Source organism: Dioscorea cayenensis, chromosome 13 (assembly GCF_009730915.1).
Source record: "Dioscorea cayenensis subsp. rotundata cultivar TDr96_F1 chromosome 13, TDr96_F1_v2_PseudoChromosome.rev07_lg8_w22 25.fasta, whole genome shotgun sequence".
Classification (NCBI taxonomy): Eukaryota; Viridiplantae; Streptophyta; class Magnoliopsida; order Dioscoreales; family Dioscoreaceae; genus Dioscorea; species Dioscorea cayenensis.
Genome location: NC_052483.1, coordinates 2,265,263 through 2,287,943, shown reverse-complemented (window position 1 = coordinate 2,287,943; position 22,681 = coordinate 2,265,263). Strand labels below are relative to the sequence as shown.

General features: G+C 35.1%; 3 protein-coding genes across 3 annotated transcripts; 2 read left to right on the top strand and 1 right to left on the bottom strand.

Annotated features, from left to right (window-relative positions):
• Positions 1–6,827: 6,827 nt before the first annotated feature.
• On the top strand, positions 6,828–8,972 carry LOC120274829 (FAD-linked sulfhydryl oxidase ERV1). Its single transcript, XM_039281364.1, has 6 exons — positions 6,828–7,025; positions 7,106–7,183; positions 7,678–7,725; positions 8,138–8,202; positions 8,465–8,542; positions 8,641–8,972. The coding sequence occupies exons 1-6, from the start codon at positions 6,846–6,848 to the stop codon at positions 8,747–8,749; spliced, it is 558 nt and encodes a 185-aa protein (XP_039137298.1). The 5' UTR covers positions 6,828–6,845; the 3' UTR covers positions 8,750–8,972.
• A 1,728-nt stretch (positions 8,973–10,700) lies between these two features.
• Positions 10,701–12,643, top strand: LOC120274494 (40S ribosomal protein S29). Its single transcript, XM_039281036.1, has 3 exons — positions 10,701–10,855; positions 11,053–11,152; positions 12,406–12,643. Exons 1-3 carry the CDS (start codon positions 10,794–10,796, stop codon positions 12,412–12,414), a joined length of 171 nt encoding a protein of 56 aa, XP_039136970.1. The 5' UTR covers positions 10,701–10,793; the 3' UTR covers positions 12,415–12,643.
• A 1,568-nt stretch (positions 12,644–14,211) lies between these two features.
• Positions 14,212–16,470, bottom strand: LOC120274579 (scarecrow-like protein 32). Its single transcript, XM_039281124.1, has one exon. It carries the CDS (start codon positions 15,861–15,863, stop codon positions 14,481–14,483), a length of 1,383 nt encoding a protein of 460 aa, XP_039137058.1. The 5' UTR covers positions 15,864–16,470; the 3' UTR covers positions 14,212–14,480.
• Between the last annotated feature and the right edge of the window lie 6,211 nt (positions 16,471–22,681).

Sequence of the window (22,681 nt, the reverse complement as noted above, 5' to 3'; positions counted from 1 at the left end):
AATTCTTGTATTTATTTTTGATGGGTATATATGCTTTGATTTGGAGTGATTTGCGAAACCATGCGAGCATATTAAAAGATGTTTTATCGGCATTGTTAGTAGAATTGGTTTTCATTCCCCGGTATAGGAATGGTATACGTGGATATGGGCTTTCTTGGTATTATACATTGTATACTTTGGCGTTAGGCTTTGTGGAAAAATAATGGTTATTCGCGTGATGTGAATGTTTGTCCTGCATAAGGATCTCGTGATATGATTTATATCGATTGTATTATTACTTTGTATCTACTTGATGGTTTTGGGACGGTGGCAGGGGTTAAGGCCCGACTATTGCGATGATGGGTCCCCAGGGCGACCTTTAGAGGTGGCGTGGTGGACTCAGGTGTTGATTTTCACGAGGGCCGGTTCGGTGGGAGCGTAGAGCCCCGATCGGATATTCATCGGATGGCCGGGGTCAGCGACCGGTGAGTCGATGGGTCAGCGTTAGGGGCACATGAGTTCCTTGACGGCTCGAACCTAGCCGCGGCCCGGCGAGGGTTTAGAGAGTTTTCTGACCATGTTATCTTTGGGTGAGGTGTTGGGTATTGCTTTATTTTGAATTTGAGATTTATGTTATATTTTTGAATTGTGATGAGACCGGTCTCTCACAAAATTTGTGTTTTCTGAGAAAATCAAATTGATGTTGATTTATGTTGAATTTATGTTTCAAGAGTTCTTTAAGAATTGTATTTTGCTAGAATTCTGGTATTTTGGAAAAGTTGGAAAATTATTTGAGCAGTTGGTATTTATATACTTTATATACATTGTATTTAAGTATTTAAAATTATTAAGCCACTACCGACCAACCCATTGAATGTCGTCGTAGTTGCGGGGAGCGAGCCCTAGTAGATCACCGATTACTATAGAGCTAGTCGAGTTGAGTCCGAGGGATTGCAGCGAGTCCCATATCTTTCTTTCTATTTATTGGTGTCGTGATCTTGTAGTGGTTGTACGCATAAATTTGAGTTATTAGTATTCATGGTATTTATGTATTTGAACACCTGTAGTTGGTGTAAAGTTGTAAATTGTGATTTATGAGGTCCGATTTTTGTTTAAAAACAGGTGTCGGTTCCCAGTTAAAAAGGGAATTTCAACCGATGGGTGCCACATTTACCTCCGAGAAGGGGTCGGGGTGTGGCGGCTCTTGTCGACCTGTTCGGCGTAGGGGGAAGAAGAAAATTTTTGTCAAACTCCGATGGTGTACCTCGTGGAGTACGATCCTCTTCCCAAAATACATCATGCTCGGTTCAAGCTGGATCGTTGATTATGTCGATGATCTACCCTGCCATGAGGGCGTCTACGCACGGCGCAGCGGCGACTGAAGTGGGCGATGGAGGACATTCCATGCTGTAGCTCGAGTCGCGAGATAGATCTGCCCGGGAAGAAGACCAACACGAGGATATATTAAGGGGTGCTCGATCGCTAGCGTGATGGTTTCTGGTGACGGACCGGAAAAGAAAGAGTCCGATTCGGCGAAGATCCCAAGGATCTTTGTGCTACGTGAAAGTAGTTACGAGGAAAGCTGACGGTAGAAACCAAACTTGTCATCGCTCAAAGAAAAAGAGGTAATAAATCATGGACAATGTTTAACATAAGTCTTTGATGTTTAAACATTGTATTTAAGCGTTTAAATGTGTTATTTACTGTGTAAAATTTATTATTAAAGGTTTAAACATTGTGTTTTCCGTTTAAATAAATTCGATAATGTTTAATATATAAAAACTATGTTTTAACTTTAGTTGTTATAGTTTAAACCGCAATAATTTCACTGAAATTGTTTGGTTTTACATATGTTAGTTTCTCGATTTGGTTCCGTGAGTCTTTGAAGAAGAAAAATATATGTTGGGGCCAACCGAGCGGAGGGATGCTATCTGCTCTGGAACTACTTGCGAAGGCAGGATGAGAGAGGCGACCTCTATCGATGCGCTTTCGACCACGTTCTCGTACTTCCGACCCGCACCAGCTTGCACATTCCTCGACGCCTGAGAAGCCCTCCCCCACCACGCCCAGTTGCAGCAACCCCCTACCACGTCAACGAGCGGTTCCCCGATTGTGGCGCTCACCCAGAGCCATGGCGGCACTCCGGCAGTAGCGCCCATCGGCGACATTAGGCGAAGATGTCATCGCTGACTCTTATGCGGTGCGTGCCGATATTGATGAGCGGAGTTTCCTCGGCTGTCGCTCGTGTTGAGGCTGCGGAAGGACATTCTCGATCGATCGCGTCGTCCCCTCCAAACAAAGCTGAGCACCGGGACGAATGAGGCGCGGGGAATTTGGCGACGACGACATCATCGGGGTGGCCATTCCAAGGCGGCCACATTCGAAGAGACTTGCGAAAAGAGGAGAACAATCGCTCTCTGTCTCCCGCCGGCTGACGATGAAACAATAGCAAAACCATCGGCGGCGGATGTTGTTACTGAGTCTGTCGCCGTTGATGACATGGCCATGACGGTGGAGGACATCGTAGATGATGCTGGCGTCGCCGTGTGCAAAAAGATCGTTAACTCTCTTGTTAACGAAATCCATGACTCAGTGGGAACCGGTGCCGAGATGCGGCATCAAAGGCGGACACGATCCACGAAGAACAAGAACAAGCTAAGGATTTGTCTCCCGATGATGCTGCTGCGCGGCTACTCGAGAAGATAGTTGATTCATTGCTGGTAGCGTGGCCGTGGCCGGTCTGCACGCATCAAGCGGGACACAATCCCACAACAACAAAAACCATGTGAGATGTATGCGGTTGATCATGCGCCGTCGTCCGCGTCGAGCGGACACAATCCCTGCAACAAGAACAACCACGTGAGGATGTGTGCGGCGGTTGATGTTGTCGCTGTCGTCCCCGCGATGAGGAAGATGCGGTCGGTCGCTGAAACACCTTCAAGGCACAGCGACGATTGCTCCGTGAAGACCCCGACCGATCAACGCGAGGGATGATCAAGGCGATCAACAATGGGACAAGGCGGCTCGTGCAAGTCTTCGTTCGAAGAAGAAAAATGGGTTGGTCGATCTCGGCTAACAAGTACGAGCGAGGAGTTGATGAGGATCTTTCTTAATCGCCCGTATGGACGGGTAAGTTTAAAGTTTTTCATGATAGTTTTTAAATTTTGTTTATAGTGTTTAACTTTCTATTGATATTGTTTAAATGTTTATATGTTATCGTTTAAGTTTTCTAGTTAACGTTTAATTATTTATAATATCATTTGAACATTGATAATATCATTTAACTATTTAGAATATGGGCTAATTATATACTATATCGTTTAATCTCGAAAGACCGTTGCGTGTGGAAGAATGACTTGCTGTCATGACCACACGGGCCAATTTATACACTCGCTTGAGGGAAAGGAGATGGTCGCAGATGATGATGTGATGGGCAGCTTTTTGTATGCATAATACAAAAGTCGCCGAAGCAAAGTGCCATATCCCTACAAGAAGCGCCGTCCATCATAAGACCGTTGGTACTGCTTTTATGTCAAAGCGGGATGAGCGCATATGAGACAACCATGGCTATGATCGAGGAATCTTTGTCTGCTGCGTGCATAAGTTCAAATTGTCATCCTCCCGATCATAATGAATGGCCACTTCCATGTCGTCGTCCTCGAGCAATGACAAACAAGAATATGAGCATTATTCTTCATGCGTGGGTCACGAAAAAGACGCAGCGTCGGACATGGTAAGTTCTTTAATTATTTCGGATCGATGTTGTTTTGTTATTTAATTCGGTATGTTAATCTCAACTTGCGTATCTCGGCAGTGAATCTATTCGACACTGCATTGCCGATATGGAGTTCGGTGAGTCGGCGACCGCAGTACCCACTCTCGCATCGACATGGAAACCCCACGGCAAAAACAAGGAAGCGTCGATTGCGCAGCATGCATCGTCATGCGGTTTATCGAGCAATTACTTTGGGGTGAGAAGCTACGGACTCAGCATGACAGGGCGTTCACTCACGAGATTAAAGTATGTTACCCGCATACTTAAGGAGGGGAGGGCAGCCGTCGTCCATGAGAAAGGGGGGGTCGTCCGAAGCGGGTTAAATTTTGTTTTTCTCGAGAAGAGGACTTGTATTCAATTCATTGTTTTCATTTTTCGTTGAACATGACTTGTACATGTCAATGTAAATTTTGTTTGTTTTCATTTTTCATTTCATTGTTTAATCTACAGTGTGATTGTTTACATTTCAGTTTACTTATTTAACTTTACCATATATCGTTTAAATATCGGTTTGAAAGCAGTTAAAATTACGAGGTTCTCTGTTTAACATAACACCTGCTCTGTTTAAATAACTCGATAACACTGTGAAGAATAAGAGTTTAAATATATGAAAAAAATTGGCGAGTCGATTCAAATTGTTTCTCTTTAGAAGTCGAGTTATTCTGATACCCTAGTCGTGACAGTTTTCATTACTAAGATCTACGATTGTGACCGGATCCATGGCGTGTGATTGTTTACATTTCATTTTAATTATTTAACTTTACTATATATTGTTTAAATATCAGTTTGAAACATTTAAAATTACAAGTTCTCTGTTTAACATAACACTGTCTCTGTTTAAATAACGGATAACACTGTGAAGAATAAGGGTTTAAATATGAAAAATTGGCAGTCAATTCAAATTGTTTCTCTTTAGAAGTCAGCTTATTTACAATGCCTAGTCGGCAACAGTTTCATTACAAGATCTACGATTGTGACCGGATCCATGGCGGTCACTGCATGTAACTTCACGGACACCATGCACGCTCAGTATGGTATGTGGACACCATGCCCTGCTGTATGGGTCGCAATTATAAGCATACGACGTAACCATCGCGGATCGTCGTTTGCTTTATAGATCAAGTCACACGGTGAATCACGGTGTCCACAACACTTTCAGCAGCCCGGACCACATTTTTATTGATCGAAGTTCTTTTTTTAAAGGATATGTGATGAACCTTCTTACGGTAATCATCCGTGATCAACATGAGGTGAAACTTTTTCTTCTTGACCCAGTGAAGCACTACGTCATTGCTTACCCATAGAGTAGAAGCGAAGGCGAGCATTTCGACTTGGGCAAGAAAAAGTTTTTCACCTACAGTGCTCATTAGGGATGACAAGAGGAAAACAATCATGACACATCCCAGTAAAAAGTCTATGATCTAAAAAAATGTGGTTTGAATGGTGCGAATGTCGTGAACACCAAATGTGCGACTCGACAGGATGACCATCACACAAGAAGAAGAGGAAGAGGAAGAGGAAGAGGAGTGGTTGCGCCAGTAGAGTATGTTCAACGAAATGGTTCTTCCTTCCCATTTATATCGCGAAATCCAACGACTCTGCTCGCTCGACTTCGATTTTTTATGCTGACGGCGATTGGAAAGCGCTTGGGTAACCGAAGCGTGCATTAGTCACAGCTGAGACCGCCGCCACCATCGCGTTGTATATTTTTAAGCGGATAAAAAAATACGGTTTTAAAGCGATAAAAAGAACAAATTTAAACATAGAAGCCGATATTTAAACAATAACAGATATATGTAAATCTAAAGTTCAATATTTAAACAATACTAACAAGTATATACACAATGCCTACTCGCGAATGATTCATTGCAGCGATCTGCGATTGTGACCGGAAGCGTGGTAATGGCTACAACACAACTTGCGGACCGGAAGGGTGGCAATGGCGACATCACAAAAACTCTCGATAATTTAATCGGAAGAGCTAAAATTGAGTACACCAAATGAGAAGAAGAAAAAGAAGAACAAGAATAAGAACAAGAACAAGAAGAACAAGATATGAGTACCCTAAACTTTGTTTGAGAAAAAGCAGGTGAGGCATTGGAAAACTATGCATAAAGTTCGGACATGATTTCGATCGGCGCCATTTTTTTCCCTCCTTTTCGCAAGGGGCAAAAAGAATTTTCATATCATGGACCCACTTCAACTTACCGCGAGGGTTAAAGGAATGTAAAATATAACGGAGTATCGTCCGTAGTGCAAAAGTTGGAGGGGGTTTTTGGGAAGTTTTAAAAATGACGAGGGGTGAACAGTAATTTTTCCTAATGAAAATGGCAATAAAAAACATCACAACGACAACCATGCATCTTCTCAACACCGGGCATTGTTTTCTCAATGATCTTTAGATATAAGAAATGAACAGAGAAGAAAGAACAAGTGAAGGGATTGTCATGTCTTTCATAGTTCAATAAAAATAGTTATATTTATTGTAATAAAAGCTTTTTTTATTAATTGTACTGAATTGTGGACTGACAAGCCGAAGACAATATTTAGAATATTAACACAACAGTCGATAATCATGGTAGACTAAGTTATTATTATTATTATTATTATTATTATTATTATTTGAAAATTTCTATATTTCTGAAATTTGGTTTTTTTATAATTTCAACAAATATAAAGATTTTTTTAGGTTTAATTATTGTACGGGTCTCTGTAATTATGTACTTTTTGTCTTTTTAGTCCTTATAATATTTTTAAGTACAATTAAGTCCTTATATTTAGTTAAATTAAATCATTTTAGTCCGTTGTGTAGATAGGCAAGTGTAAATTGCAAGAATTTAATTGTAATTAAAATATTGCTGTGGATTAAAATTACCCAATTTGATTAAATATGAGGACTTAATTTTACCTAAAAATATTAGAAGGACTAAAAAGGCAGAAAGTACATAAGGACCTGTATGATAATTAAACCATTTTTTTATTTGCAGAAAAACAAGTTAGAAGGACTCAACTGTAATTTAATATTTATAGAGGGGTTAATCGAGAATTTAGCCAACAAAACGGCGAAGAGTAGAGCGCCGAGCTTGGAAAAATGGCGGGAAACGAGAACCCCGTCCAAGCCTTCCTCCATTGCTGCACCTCCGTTGCTCGCAGCCTCCATTCCCATCTCTCCCTCTTCTTTCCCTCCCCCAACGAGCCTTCGTCCAAGAGATCTCTATCTCAGGACACCAAGCTCGTCCTTCCCGCTGTTTCCTCCCTCGAATCCATCCAGGTGTTCTTCAAAAATCTTCTCTTGGTTCTGTGTGGATTTTCCATTTTGTTTTTGGCTGATTGGTTCTGTTTCCTGTTTAGAAGCCTGTGGCAGCGCCATTGACAAAAGAGGAGCTTGGGAGGGCGACGTGGACACTTCTTCATACTATTGCAGCTCAGGTGTTTGATGAATTGCCTCAGTGGAATGTTTCCCTTGTTTTTGTTATTTTGATAGTTGATTGTTATTTGAATGAACTTTCTTAGGAGTAATTTGATAAAAAAAAATGAAATCTTTGATGGTGGGGTCTTTGTGCATAGATGACAAAAATGGGAGTGTTGATGGAAATACATCAATTCCATCATCTGTTTTAGATAGCTATTTTGTAGTTAGGGTTTTGGATGGATTTTGGTATGGTTGAATATGGAAATGGTGTTGAGGTTATACTCATCCGCTTGCTTTGCTCAATTTTGGAGCTCATTTTCTCTTTAGAAGATAAGCAACTTCAAAGTAGTTTCATAGGGCCAACCTGTGCATTTCATAGTCCACAGATGCTCATTAGATTTCTTTTATGTTGTTGGCTATCAACCCAGTCACAAGATTGCCTTTTGTGAATGTATGATTTCATGTTATCAATGTTTTGGAATTTACTTGATTCTGTATATTTTTTTTTCAGTATCCAGACAACCCAACGAGGCAGCAAAAGCATGATGTCAAAGAACTGGTATGTTGAGACATATATTTGATAGCTTTCAATTGCTGAGTGTAATTGTCATATTTACTACAGTTCTCTGTCCTTGCATTGTTATATTAGTTGGTTTCCCTTCTTGTAGCTTAATAGATGTCTTACTGATTGCTAAACAACAAAAGCTACACCTTATATCTTATAATTATATGCTCTTATAGAAGTGATCGGGGGGCCTCTTGTTCCCATACCTTTCCTTATCCATGTTGTTCCACTTGGATGAAATGGGAAAGAAAAATTTATGTAAACATTTTTGTAAATCATTTTCTCAATTTTGTTTACTTATCATATACCAGAGTTTGGTTGAAGACCTTTTTCTTTTGAGCAACATGTTCACCTTTGCTACTTGTTTCAGATTTGTGTTTGACATAACATCTTGTATCATTTGTAGATGGCGATACTATCTAGAATATATCCTTGTAAAGAATGTGCAGATCATTTTAAAGAAGTGTTGAAGTAAGTGTTTGTTCTTGTCTTTTATTTTGCTTCCTGATGAAAGATGTCTTTTGATTGTTCATAATTCTTTAATGCTAACCTCGCTAAGTTGTTGTGTTCTGTATACATCCTTTTCTTTAAGGAATTACTCTGCAATTTACAGCTGCAGTGTCCTAATTTCAATAATAAAAGGCGCGTGGGATTATGATATGTTGTTTTGTTTTATGCCAAGCTTAATCTTATTCTCCGACTATCTCAAGTGATGTCCTTTGATTGTTTTCAGAGCAAATCCTGTGCAAGCCGGATCACAGGCAGAGTTATCTCAGTGGCTGTGTCATGTGCACAATGTTGTGAACAGAAGGTAAAAAACACACTGATTGTATTAACTTTCCTGTCAAACAGTAGTCATTTGTTCGATACCACTGTAAACTGGTCATTTGACTTTGCTTCTATCGACAGTCTCGGGAAGCTGGTTTTTCCCTGCCAGAGAGTGAATGCAAGATGGGGCAAGCTTGATTGCAAGGATCGCGCCTGTGATTTGGAAGGCACTTCAAGCTTTGGCAGTTAAATTATACCGACAATGTTCAAATCAGTTGAAGTAAGTCCATTCATTTATAGTACACCAGTTCTTTTGGTTGAATTGCTAAGATTCAAAGAAATACATGCACTTCAGTTTTTGTTCAATTAGTCCTTCCTGGTTTTTGACATGGACTGGTTTCCAGGACTATGTTTGAAGAATCTTCATTTGAGTGTGTTATTCAAGATATATGTCTGTATGAATTAACTTCATTTGTGTGTTTTTATTTAATTTTCATATTACATATTTACTCCTGTTGGAAGTGTTTTTTTTATATATGTAAATCAATAATTTAATTATAAATGAGAGAGATACGGAGAAGAAGACAAGTGGTTATGTTACATTAGCTTGATGAATAAAAGAGAGAAATATTTTATTATTTTATTATTATATTAGCTTGAGGGGTTTCTTTTTCACTGGCGAGTTTTTGAAACAAGCAATTCCTTGCACGAACAAATTTTGCGAGTGTGTATGTAATAATAAAATTTAAAGGGGTTTATACGATTGAAATCTAAAATTTCCCAACTGTTGCTTGGTTTATTGGTATCGGGACTTGGGAGGATTTTTTAGCTCAAAATATATATAAAGTGAGGCAAAAATATTGTTGAGTTTATGAATGCGCTCCACATTTGTACTTGTCACTGATTTCAAACTTTAAATGTGAGTGTTTATCGGCTAGTCTCAATTCTAAAATTCAACCCAATGTTAATGAGGTTGTTAAGCAAATATCAAAGAGATTAATCCTGTGAAAGGAGATTGATTATTAAGCAAATGGCAGATTGAATTGGCTTTTAACTTGCTTATATCCCTGTAAGTGATGTAATTGCTAATATGTCCCATAAAATTCATTATTATATACTTTTATAAAATATTTTTATTTATATAAACTTTTTTTAAATAAAATAATTTATGAATTTTAGAAAAGCATAAAATGAAATTTATATTTTTTTATTTTAAAAAAATATTTTAGTTTTTAATATAAAAATATTTAAATTAAATTTTAGCAGTTATTTTGGATATGTTGATTTTGAGAGCATTGAAATTCACTTTGTATAATTTTAGTCAATATATTTTAATTTGTGTTCATTATGAGAGCACCCAGGGGATTTTGGGGGTAAATTTTTACTATATCACTAAACTATGGCTTATTTTCACTTTGATCACCGAACTTCAATTTGTATCAATTTGGTCACTCAACTTTAATTTGATTTCACCGAGCAATAAATCAAGAACTTTAACTCTTAATTGATTACATAGTTGTTTGAAAATCCGAATTAATCCCTCTCTACGATCGCATTATTAAGTCTATCGGAGGTGTACATGTCGATTGAAAAGAACTACATCATTTATTTGAAGTAGAAATCTTGATTTATTACCTATTGAAATCAAATTAAAATTGAGTGATCAAATTGATGCAAATTGAAGTTTGATGATCAAAGTGAAAATGAGTTAAAGTTTAATGACCTACTAAAAAATTTACCCGGATTTTGGTAAAAAATCGATTAAGCGAGAGCACTCACGAAATTCTGATAAAAAATCGATGATGTGTATGCTAGTCTGTCATGCCAAATGTACAAGTGAATATGACAATTAAACACAAGGTCCACGTGGCCTCTCATACCAAAGCATCGCATCATGCTCACATGGGTACTTACAGTTCAGACCGATATATTTCATCAATATCTCGGTAAAATTCTTCAATATTTTACCAGTTAACATAAATTAAAACAGGATGATTAAAATGATGTAAACCAAAATTTAATATACAAAATGAAAATCACCAGCAATAAAGGAAATTTCGATGCCATAACAATGATAACATAGGCGATATGTTATCTAAGATTTCACATCTGCCTCGAGATCTGTGCTCATGATCATGGTATAATCGTAATTACCATCATTGCCGGTGGCATTTACAACCGCTCACCCAATATATATTCTCTCCATCTCCTTCGATGATGAAAACCTACAAACTTTGGAGTTCCTTCGCCGCCATAAGAGAACCTCCACAAGATCCACAGAGAGAGAGAGAACGATGGGGCACTCTAATGTCTGGAATTCGCATCCGAAGAACTATGGCCCTGGTTCTCGAGCCTGGTAATTGATTCTTCTCTTCCTGATCTCTATTTCTATGGTGGAATTTTCATCTAGATCGATGTTATTGGTTTGTTTTTCTTGTTTCTTTTTAATTTGTGTTGATTTTTCATGTAGATCTTTTGTTATTTGTTTATATATAATTGTTTGGCATCGTTGTTTGTATTTATTGTTTGATTTTTGTTTGATTTGTTTGCCAGCCGAGTTTGTGGGAACTCTCATGGTTTGATCCGTAAGTATGGGCTGATGTGCTGCAGGCAGTGCTTCCATAGCAATGCCAAAGCTATTGGTTTTATCAAGGTGATTTTTTTAGCTTGTTATTGATCTCTTCTTCTTCTTGCGTTTCAAAAGTTGTTTTTTTTTTTTTTTGAATCGCCATGTGAAATTTGGTAAATGTGGGATTAAGAACATTATAGATTGTTGAATTACTATTAGGATAGGGATTCATGTGTTATGGATTGCTATTGTTGATGACTTTAATCTATTTTAATAATTAGTGAATTCTGAGAGAGTATTATTCTTCATTGGTTTCCTTTGTTGGAGGTGAATTTATTGTTGTTCATGTTGGCAATACCAGTGTTAAGTGATTTTTTTTTTTAAATTCCAATTATTGGTCTCACTTCTCAGAAATTACACAGTAGTGCTTTCCCTGGTGGTAGGTACCATTGTTGTAGTTGTGATTGGCACTGGCATATATCTGGGGCAATATGCAGGCCCATCTCCTCTGGTGTATATGAGTACTAGATATTGTTGTAGAAATTAACTATTAGTGAATTTAACTAGGTTTGCTTGTTGTTATGGATTTAAAATTCCTTGGTTTGAAGTGAGTTTTGTCATTTCCATTGATTGTAGTTCCAGGAAACATGATATAATGTTGTTTATGCTGGTGATAAAATTCTTGTATGATTTGTTACATTCCAAATAACTGTCTTGCTCCATCCTAATACTCAGTTATTTTGTCTTCCCAAAAATTGAGGTCACAGGGCTTGCCCCTGATCCTATAGAGGTCATTGCTGTGAGCATTACTAGTATATAATATGGACAATCTTCTCTGGCATGATATATGAGTATTAGACAGTGTGACAGAAATTAACGTCACTTAAAGTAGCTCTGAGCCATGGTTTGCTTGTTGTTATGGAATTGAAATGTTATTGCTATACGCTTACTTGGAGCTTCTATTACATGATTTCGAGTGTTAATGTAACATTATGGATTGTATGGAAAGAAAACCATTTAGAAGTTTCAACTTGAAAAGATCTATTTACCCCTAGAATATAATATATCTAGGCATGATTACACCATGCTTTAGAGAGTACTGCCCTTGTGTCTAGATTGTATTTGCTCAAGCTTGAGGATGTTTAAATAGTGATTTATTCAACAGATTTTAATCTATATCCTAGTAAGTGTTGCTCGATTAATTTCATTGATCAAAACTACTTCAAACTTATCTCAGGTTCTTAATTTTGAAAAAATAATTTGAATCATCATTATTGATTCAAAACTTCATATTGAACCTTTAGCATCTATACTAACAGTTTTTCTTTTTCTTGCAGTACCGCTGAGGGCTTGACCAAGTGATTGTGGTGGCAACCTGGAAATGGAAGTCATCACACTTCTGGAGTTTTATAGTTTGTCTCTGTTTTGATTAGATTTAGTGTTTGCATTTGCTTTTATCTTTGTCAATGCTTTAAGCATTGGAATTAAACTCTATCGAACTTTAAGCATTGGAATTGAACTCTATCGAACTAGACCGACTTTTCATAAATCAAATCATCGTGTTTGCTTATGTTATGTTGTGATTCGTCAAAAATATTGGTATTTGGGGTGAGCTGACCTCTTCTCTCTTGTGGAACTTATCCATTGTATGCTTGATGATTGATAGGTGATAAGTTTAAGAGTAGTAAAATACTTGATCCAATGAGACAATTGTTCATTTGATTGATGAACACAAATGTGGAGATTGGGCAGCAATACGGTTCACTTTTTTTTTTTTTATATATGTTCAAAAATGTAATTTTTTTTTGTTTGGTCTGATTGTAGGTGTTCAACTTTGTACTTTGCAAACAAGAGATTATTTTTCATAGGCATCACATCATTTTCTAAAGGTATAATATCCGAATTTGTCTCTTTATTTTTCTCTCTTTCCCCTTTTGGTTCTTCTATTCAAAAATCTGTCCAACTAATCTTTCTATTTTGAAAAATGACTTAATTTAGGCCATTTATCTTTAATTTCTTTCCATTTAGTTCCTCTGCTTTTGAAAAATATAGTCAATAATTGATTTATTTTAGAGTAGAATAGACTAAGTAGGATTATTTTTGAAAGTAGAGAACTACTTAAAAACATTTATGAGTAGAGAAATTAAGAGGAGAGAGAAAAAAAGTAGAAAAATCAATTCTAGTATTATACCTTTTCTAAAATTCAACAAGTTTGTTGTATCAAGCCTTGTACAAAACTATCATTTAATCCAAAGTGTGACTGAAAGTTCTGATTCAATAGGGATCCTGATTCAAAATTCTTGTTATCATTAGCGCGGTAGTGAGATATAGAATGAAAACTAGGATTAATAATCTCCGGAGTTTAGAATGAATAAATAAATATAATAAATTTTAAAATTTTAAAATTTATTATATTTCTTTAAAAAAAGTATTATTGAAAGATACTCTTCATTATATAAATAAATTGAAAGTATAAGTATTTTCTTTCCGAAGATCAAGAATAAAGTTTTTTTTTAAATCACAATAAAAGATCCTGTTTAGAATAAAAATTTGTATATTAACAACATTTCAAATTTTTAAAGAATAAATTTAAATAATGTGTAATTAATGAATAACATATTCATTGGTATTTATACACAAAAATTTCACAAGTCTTGTAATATGTAAGGCTGTATAACGTAACAAATATAATACAAAAAAACAAAAAGCATCCCTTTTTTCTCAAAATTTTGTTGTGGTTTTCCTTCTCTCTGAAAAAACATAAAATGGATTTGCCAAACACCTTGTCTAGTAACTATAAAAGATCAACTCTCAAAGCACACAAATGAAAGTAATGCGTGAAAATATTTTTCAATAATCTCACAAAATACCACACCATCATATTGAATCACACAGATCCTGAACTTTTAAATTTAAATTTAATAAAAAAAACATTGGCATGCACCAGACGAAGCAAATAGGGGACGGTCAGTGACACATAAGTGTTGGGACTACCAGCACACAATTATTACTCACACTTTTAAAAATATGTCTTTATTCATAATTTAAACTATCACCACTTATAAATTATAAAATTAATGAGAAAATAAAAAAAGAAAAACTTTAAACTCAACAACAAATCATCATGCAGTATCACATTAAATCAAACTCATGCATGTCATGTTACTAGACATATACATTGTTGCAGTTGACACACACTAGGCATTCAAACAAGAACAAAACCATGTTCAAAATCATATTTGATCTATGCTAAAGAAAATTAACAAAAGATGATCATGTTAATCCCAACTGTTTCACCTAAAGATCAGAGATCATAATAGTACACAAAAAGAGAGAAAGTGAGAAAACAAGTAACAAATTAAGATCTAGCTAGATTACATGATAATGAAGATGAAGATGAAGATGAAGATGATCAACAAGGAGCCCAAGCAGTAGCAAAGACAACATTATGGCCTTTCCAAGAGAGCACCAACCCTTCATCTTCCTTCTTCAACCCCCACCCTGCAGCATGCTCATCAAGCATGGCCTTTACCTCCCCCACTGCCTCCTCCCCAAACCCTAATCCTCTAAACCCAGCTCCTCTCATTCTCTGCACCCATCTCCCTCTACTCTCCAACCTCTCTACTCTTTGCATCCCTTCATGTGCTATAACATTCTCTATCTTCCAACAAACTCCCCCTTCATACCACCTTCTCTGATCACTCCCCTTCGGCAAGAACGTCTCGACGGCATCGTATGGTATCCAGAGAAAATTAAAAGCCGATCGAAGCCTCCCGACGAGATCACTGTCTGTGAAATCAGCATCTTCTTCAACTAGTGTGATAATTGTTGGCTCTAAACTTCGAATGGCTTTTAGACAACATGATCGCATTGATAAATGGTTTATTTCATGACTCACAGTCTCTTCCGGGACATAGTGCAGCATCATTTGGCAATTTACAACCAAAGCTTCACCATCACAGACCATTTGCTCAGCTCGGAGCTGCTCGATGAGTGTGTCGAAGCCTTGAGAGAAGTCGGAAGGAATAACTCTGAATTCCATGCCGATGTTTCGTGATCGAGCGAAAGCTATGAGTCTTGCTCCAAGTTCATCGTAAGAGAGGTCAAGCAATGGAGGAGGAGGATTTGTGTTTGAGTATGTGATTCCGGGGACGGTGAGCCTGATGAAAGGTGGACCTTCCGGCCGGTTTGCTAACATGTCGATGAGAGTAGGTATTTGCATGCAGTGAGTGGTACTTAAATCGACTAAATGAATGATTTGGAAGCCTTCGATGGCTTCGGTGATAGCAGAGTTAGTGGCGGAAAAGCCGAAGCGGTACCAAGGAGTGAGGTCGATGAAGCTGGCGAGCTCGATGGCGGAGAAACGGTGTGAGTAGAGAGCGAGCTCAGAGTCGGCACGAGTGACGGCAGCGGCAAGAACGGCACAAGTGCCGGTTTTGGAAGCACGAATGATGAGAGCTCGGAGAAAGGCGGAAGTTAGGCGTTGATTGGAGTCACCGTCAGGAGGGGCGATGTTGTTGAGGACCCAGAGGATTTGTTGGGCGAGAGTGGAGTCGTTGGTTTCAATGGCAGTGGCGCAGTGGACGAGGAGTTGTTCCATGCAGCTGGCGTTGTTGAAGGTGGTGCCTAGGGTTTTGGAGGAGGTGGGGAAGGAAGGCCATGGGCGAGAATGAGACTTGGTTGTGGTTAGGTCTAGGCAAAGACCTAGAGGGTTTTGATGGAGTTGTAGTGGTGGTAAGGGTGGTGGTGGTGGTGGTGGTGGTGGTGGTGGTGCACTCTCACTGAACTGCATCATATATGAGGTTGTGCTTTTGTTCTTTAATTTGTGTTTTTTTTTTTTTTTCTCTTGTTTTTGTTTGTGATAATTGGTACTGATCAATGAGTGTGTGTGTGAGTGTGTGTGTGAGTGTATTGCCTAGTTCTTCAATATAGACATCTTCACAACTAACACAGAGATCAAGAAGACACACAAACACACACACAAACGTACAGAGAGATCTTGAACTGAAGTTTAGTTTTTGGTCCTTTGTTATTCACACACACACGCATACATAACACACTGAAAGATCTTGAAGTTTGGTACTTAGTTTTTCACAGAAATACAGACAAAAACAAACAAACACACAGAAAAACACAAACGCGCGCGCGCGCACACACACACACACAGATGGGAAGTTGGAGCAAAAAGAAAGAGTGGAGGTTGAAATTAAGTCTAAAGAAATCGTGCAATGATATATGAAATGAAGACTAGATAGCTTGGAAAGTAAAAGAAGAGATTGATGCACATACCTTGGCTTATATATATATACATATATATATATATATATAGAAAGAGAGATAGAGAGATATTTGATTTGAAGTTTGAAGTGAAGATGTAGGAGAAGAAGGGAAGGGGAGGAGGAGGAGGAGGAGGAGGAGGAGGTTGATTTATGTAATGAATTTTGGGTGCATGTGAAGTGTGGCCGGCAATGAAACTTGTCTGTATATGGAGGGGATAAGTTTGTCATGTAATGCGGGGGGGAGTGATGTTAGTATAAGCCTCACGGGGCATATCATATGCATATCATTCTGGTCAGCCGGGGCCTGTTTTGGGACTTGATTTGATTAGACTTCTTTGGAGACTTTGATGGTGACTCTTTTCCAACTCTCTCTTTCTCTATTTATGAGGATTATATATTTAGTAAACAATAGAGTAACAGGGTTTGTGGTTTATCATTGAGGGAGTTAGGATTTGTGGTTTATTGTTTTAGTTTTTATGCTTTTATGCATGCTTAATTTTTAGCAAAGTTATTTTTTTAATAATATTTGTAGTATGCTTGATTTTTGATCCATTAAAAGTCAGTTCACAGCTTCTCATGCAATGATTGATCAATGATAAACTTTATAAGCTAAAAATTGCTACTAATTGTAATGTTGGAGTTTAGTGTTTATATGTTTACACTATTTACAAACTTTCATATTTATGTTAATTTTAGTTAAATAGTCAAATTTATCTTATGTTTATATTGAATATTAAAACATATATAGATCAATTAATTATGTGCTCTAATTATAATTAAATATTTGTTTTCCTTTCTCATATGTATAACCAAAAAAGACTAGTCAACATCTCTCAAAAAGTGACAATGTATAATAGAATTATAAAATCTTAGGATAAGCACAAATGAATACACATCACTCATTTAAGCTTCAAATAAGAGACGGTCTAAACAAGGAGTCTTAGTGAAAAGGACTCATCAAAGAGGACTTGGATTTTGATATTAGATATACATAACTCGTGGGACTTAAAGTATAACTTTGATAATGACAATGAGGAATAAAATTAAGCCACCTTTATAAACAAATACTAATAAGTTAATAATTAGTTCATATGTTGGCTAAATTCTTTGAACAAAACAGACAAAAGAACTTGAATATAATTTTATGTGTAAAGAGTTAATTCTTATGATAGTACTTGAGCCTTCCAAAGATTTAATTAAGTGTGTATATATATATATATATTGTTTGAATAGCATCTTTTAAACTTGTTATTCATTGATGTAGACCAAACTTCTCTCTCTAACCTTAATTCTTTTATTAGCCCTAATATTTTTGTTTAACATCAAATCAAATAAACTCAATCATCACTAATATCTTTCTCTAGCCCTAACCCCTAACATCTTTACCTAATACTAATTACACTAATTAAGGTTAAGCTCTAATATCTTTCTCTAACCTAATTAAACTAAACTTTTCTCTCTATCTTAATTTTTTTATGAACTCAAATATCATCGTCTGACAATAATTAATCTAAACTTAATCTCCAATCCCTTTTCCTAACATCTTATATAATACTAATTACACTAAGCTTAAGCTCTAATTTCTTTCTCTAGCTTTAATCAAACTAAACTTTTCTCTACCTTAATTTTTTATGAACTCATATATCTAATTAATCTAAACTTAATCTCTAATTCCTTTCTAGAACCTTAATTACACAAACTTCTCTCTCTCTCTCTCTCTCTCTCTCTCTCTAACCTTAATATATTTTTAAAAACCCTAATATCTTTGTATAACACTAATCACTCTAAACTTATCTCTGCCTTTAGAGAAGCCTTTATCTCTTTTCCTAACCCTAATTACACTAAACTTCTCCCACTGATCTTATAATCTCTTTCACTAACCCTAAATTTTTATTTATTTATTTATTTATTTTATGAAAAAGTGGATAAGCCATTACAGCTAACCCTAATTATTGATATCATGCTCTAACCCTGATCAGGGTAAATATTCTCCCTCTCTATCTTTTCATCCATCATATCCCTGCCCATGTTCAGATAATTAGGTCAGGAAGTTTGACAGTGAATTTATTTCTCCTACGTACAAGAAGCTATATTAGGCGATGCATGAAAATGCCATGCATGCTTCAAGAGGACATGCAAACCCTAATCTGCAATCTGTCTTTCTCTGCACACTGATACGCTGGATCTTTTTGTCCGTGCATGCATGAAACTCTAGTACTTCACCTTCAACTTTAGAACAGGTCGATCCACCTTTTGGACAATTAATGGACTTCATTCATCTTCATCATCAACCATCTACTGCTCTCTCTATCATATATATATATATATATATATATATATATATGTTCTTTTGGACATTGGAAATATATATCTATATATATTTATAGCCTCCTCTTCTCAAGTAAATTTTCAACATATATTAAAATGGAGCATGTATTTTCTTATATCAAAAGTACTTAATTAGGGCTAGCTTTTTCTCTATGCCATTCTAACTGGTCAATGAATCAGCAAGGGACCATCTCCTAATATATATATATATATATATATACATACATACATATATATCTTGCACCCATGCAGTATATATATATATCTTATACTTTTATTATTCTCATGGTTTAGTTTAATTAAGAGAAGAAGCCAAATTAAAGCTGTCCCACATCCCAAGGAACGAATCATGCAAATGTTTATCCTACTAATAAAACACATTAATTAATTCCTAACCATAATACACAATAAATACACATAAATATAAATATACATAGAAAAGAAGATGAAAACAAAAAGTAAAAGTCCCCACCATGAACTGAAAAGGCTAGTACTGCATGGAAAGCTGACCAAGTGTATATATATAGATTAATTAAAAAGGATGGTTCCATGATTTGCATGGTTTGCAGACTTGGGTAGGGTTTTATAAAAGCACAGAGACCAAGAAGAGTGTAAAGAAGAATCTATGGAAAAGCATAAGATGAGAATTAGGTAAGTTAAGATGGGGAGTTATTAAATGGGGTTGATGAGAACTCTGAGGATTCTTAAGCCACAAGAACAAGAACTAAATGACAAGTTGCTACACTAAAAGCACAACATCCCTGAGTTGTGCTTTCTCGAGGGAATTCTCTCTCTCATTCTTGCTTCTCTGTTATCCTCATTGAAGACAATCAATCAAACAAAATACTATGCATGAAAGTAAGCAATGGAGGAGGCATGTGCTCAAAGATACCATCTTTCCAAGAAATTCATTCATTCATTCATTCATTCATTCATTAGTTCGTTTGTTACATCTACACACACACACACACACACAAATATATCATATCATTTTATGCTTGATTAATGAGGATGCCAAAAGGATATAGACACCATATCTTTGAATAAAGAGCTGTTTATACAATTTAAATATTATTATAAGTGATGCTTTTTAGTTTAAATTGTTGCTCAATCATTGTTCATATATAGTTAGTAGTTTGGTGAGACTTTGAAGATGATATATATATATATATACATATATAAATATGGTTAGAGAATCTCATGATAATAAATACGTCATTTAGTTAAAGTGTCACTCATGTTCCTTGTTTCTTGATTTTCTTTTGAGAACATCCAATCCAAGTGTTTGATGATGATTCTGTTTTGAATGTGATATGATCCTTCATATATACTTCACTGCTACTTGTTGTGTGCTAATAAATAAAAAATAAATAGAGTTGTTGAATTTTGTTATGCCTTGAAGAGTAATTAATAGATATTATAAAAAAACATATATTAAAATAAGAAGAAAAAAACAGCTAGCTAGAGCTATCCCCCTCATCAATATTCTTAAATTTTACTTTATTTTATACACTGGCATTAACATGTAGCCAATGACAAAAAGAAGAAAAAAAAAACAATGATAAATTAATTATTAAAAGTCGAATTTTTAGATCGGCAGATTTGTTGTAATATTGTGTAAATGTTATAGAAATATTGTTGCAGTATTATTCATATACTATTCATTATGTCCCATGTGGAAGCTAGGATGTCGTTTTGCTCCTCTTCAAAGTTGCATGGCAAGAGGATTTATTAACATGGTTCGATTCTTCAAAATCTTTTAGGCATGCATATATTAGGACTCTAATCAACCACATGTGAAGTCTGCCCAAGCTAATAAATCTCCATGAGATCAATCAAACTATTATAATTGGTGCATCTCACTATACCTGTCCCTTGGCAATTTTTTTATGGGCGGCGTTTGTCGTCTTTGTCAAACAAATCTAAATTTTTAAAGACATCAATTAGTTTTTTCCTCAACGTGCAAACATTAAAAAAAAATAATAAAATACAAATTAGTGTAGAATATTAATACAATATTATAGAATTGATGGCCAAGGATAATTTATGTATGGAGTTCATTCCTTTGCGTTGACACTAAGGCATTTTTAAGGAAATAAAATAAAATAAATCAACATGGAACTTCATTTTTTTCAAAAAAAAAAATAATATGCTTAATTAATAATTAAGTATATTTTGGCATATACATGCCTGACAAGTTAGGCTCCATGACTTTGTTGTTCATCAACGGAGTTTTCCTTAGATAGCCAAAGCTCTTTGATATGATTAGTTCTAAGATAATGACTAATTCTTAAATGCTTCTCTTTGCTTCCAAGTAACAAATTAAAAGCAAACTTTCCTATCATTGAAAGTACTAAGTATTGGATTAATCTCTTAATGTCCAATTAATTAACTACATGTCACAAAATGAAAAAAAAATATGAATTTTATTTTATAGTGATATAGTTTGTCCTAAATTATTTGTGAATTTAATTAGAAGAAAAAACTATTGATAAAGACGGTTTAATGAGACTAACTTGATAAGTTTTGACCGATGATATATATATATATATATATATATAAGAAATTGGCGTTACAAATTGAAATTAATTATTACTCAAACAATTAGTACTTTGATTTTTATTTTATTTAAAGTTTGTGTTTAATCACATTCATGCGTGTCAGTTTTGTTCCAACGTGAATATAAATAAAACAAAAAAAAATTGTAAGTGAATAGCTTTTGATTTTGAATTCTTTGTTCTCAAAATTCTAATAAGATGGATTAAAAAAGTACTTATGAAGAGATTAGGATTAGTTTAAGAACTTGGCTAGAATATTTTGAGGGATATCCGATTCTATCAATTTTTTTATTCTAGAGAGATTAGAAGTTGATCTTTTAAGTTATATGATATTTAATTAACTAATAATGTTTGCCAACATCTTTATGGAATTAATTAAATAGATCATCTAAATTAAGACTTATTGCCTTAATTAAGACTATTGCTTAACCGGTTTTGATTAGTTTCTCAATAAAACAATTAATGCTAATGGAGCAACTTAACTAGTTACTAAAAGATATTGAAATATAATTTTATCTAGTATATCTTTATTACATATTCCATTTTTCTCAAATTTTAGTTTAATTTGAAGGCCATAATATATAATTTACTTATTTACCTTTCATTTATTCACACACACACACACACACAGAGGGATGGGCCATAAATATTAGGCCCAAATCAAAGACCATGACGTTGGGCTAACGTGGGTTAGACTGGAGCCTGATCCAATGGAGATAAATTTGTGTAGTATGTATTATGTAATGGTTTCATTTGTTGTCTTTTCTTTTTCTCTATGTCTTTTAATTTTTAAAATGTAATTACAAAAATCCTAAAACAGTACTTGATAAAATTACAATTTATCGAACTCTCAAACTAGTAAATAGATAAATAAATAAATTCCCTTTATTCTATTTGTTTCTAATATTTGTACTTCCATTATTTCCCCTTGCTCTCCCTTCCATTTTCATTTGGACAATGTTTCTATTTTACTGTTAATTTTAATTATAACTTTTCAAATATAAATATTTTTTTTTCTTAAATATTGTTTTCCACATGGGAGTAACTTGCAAAAAAACAGTTGAAAATAAAACATTAAGGTGTCATGATGTAGAAATTTTAACTCTAATGCATAAGAAAATTAACATATTATATATATATATATATATATATATATATATATATATATATATATATATATATATATATATTATTGGATAATATTCCACATTTAGTGGTGAATAATAATATATAATCAAGATTCCAATTGTGATGTCAATGTGAAGTATTTATTGCAATGTATTTTAATTACTTGAATATATAATTATTTTCTCTTCTTTAATTTTTCTCAATGTTCACTCTAGTTTCAACAATGAACATCTATTGATAACTTTAGTATATTTAACTATATCATATACATGGCACACATGCACATAACTAATAATTGTATAAAATGATAATATAATTAC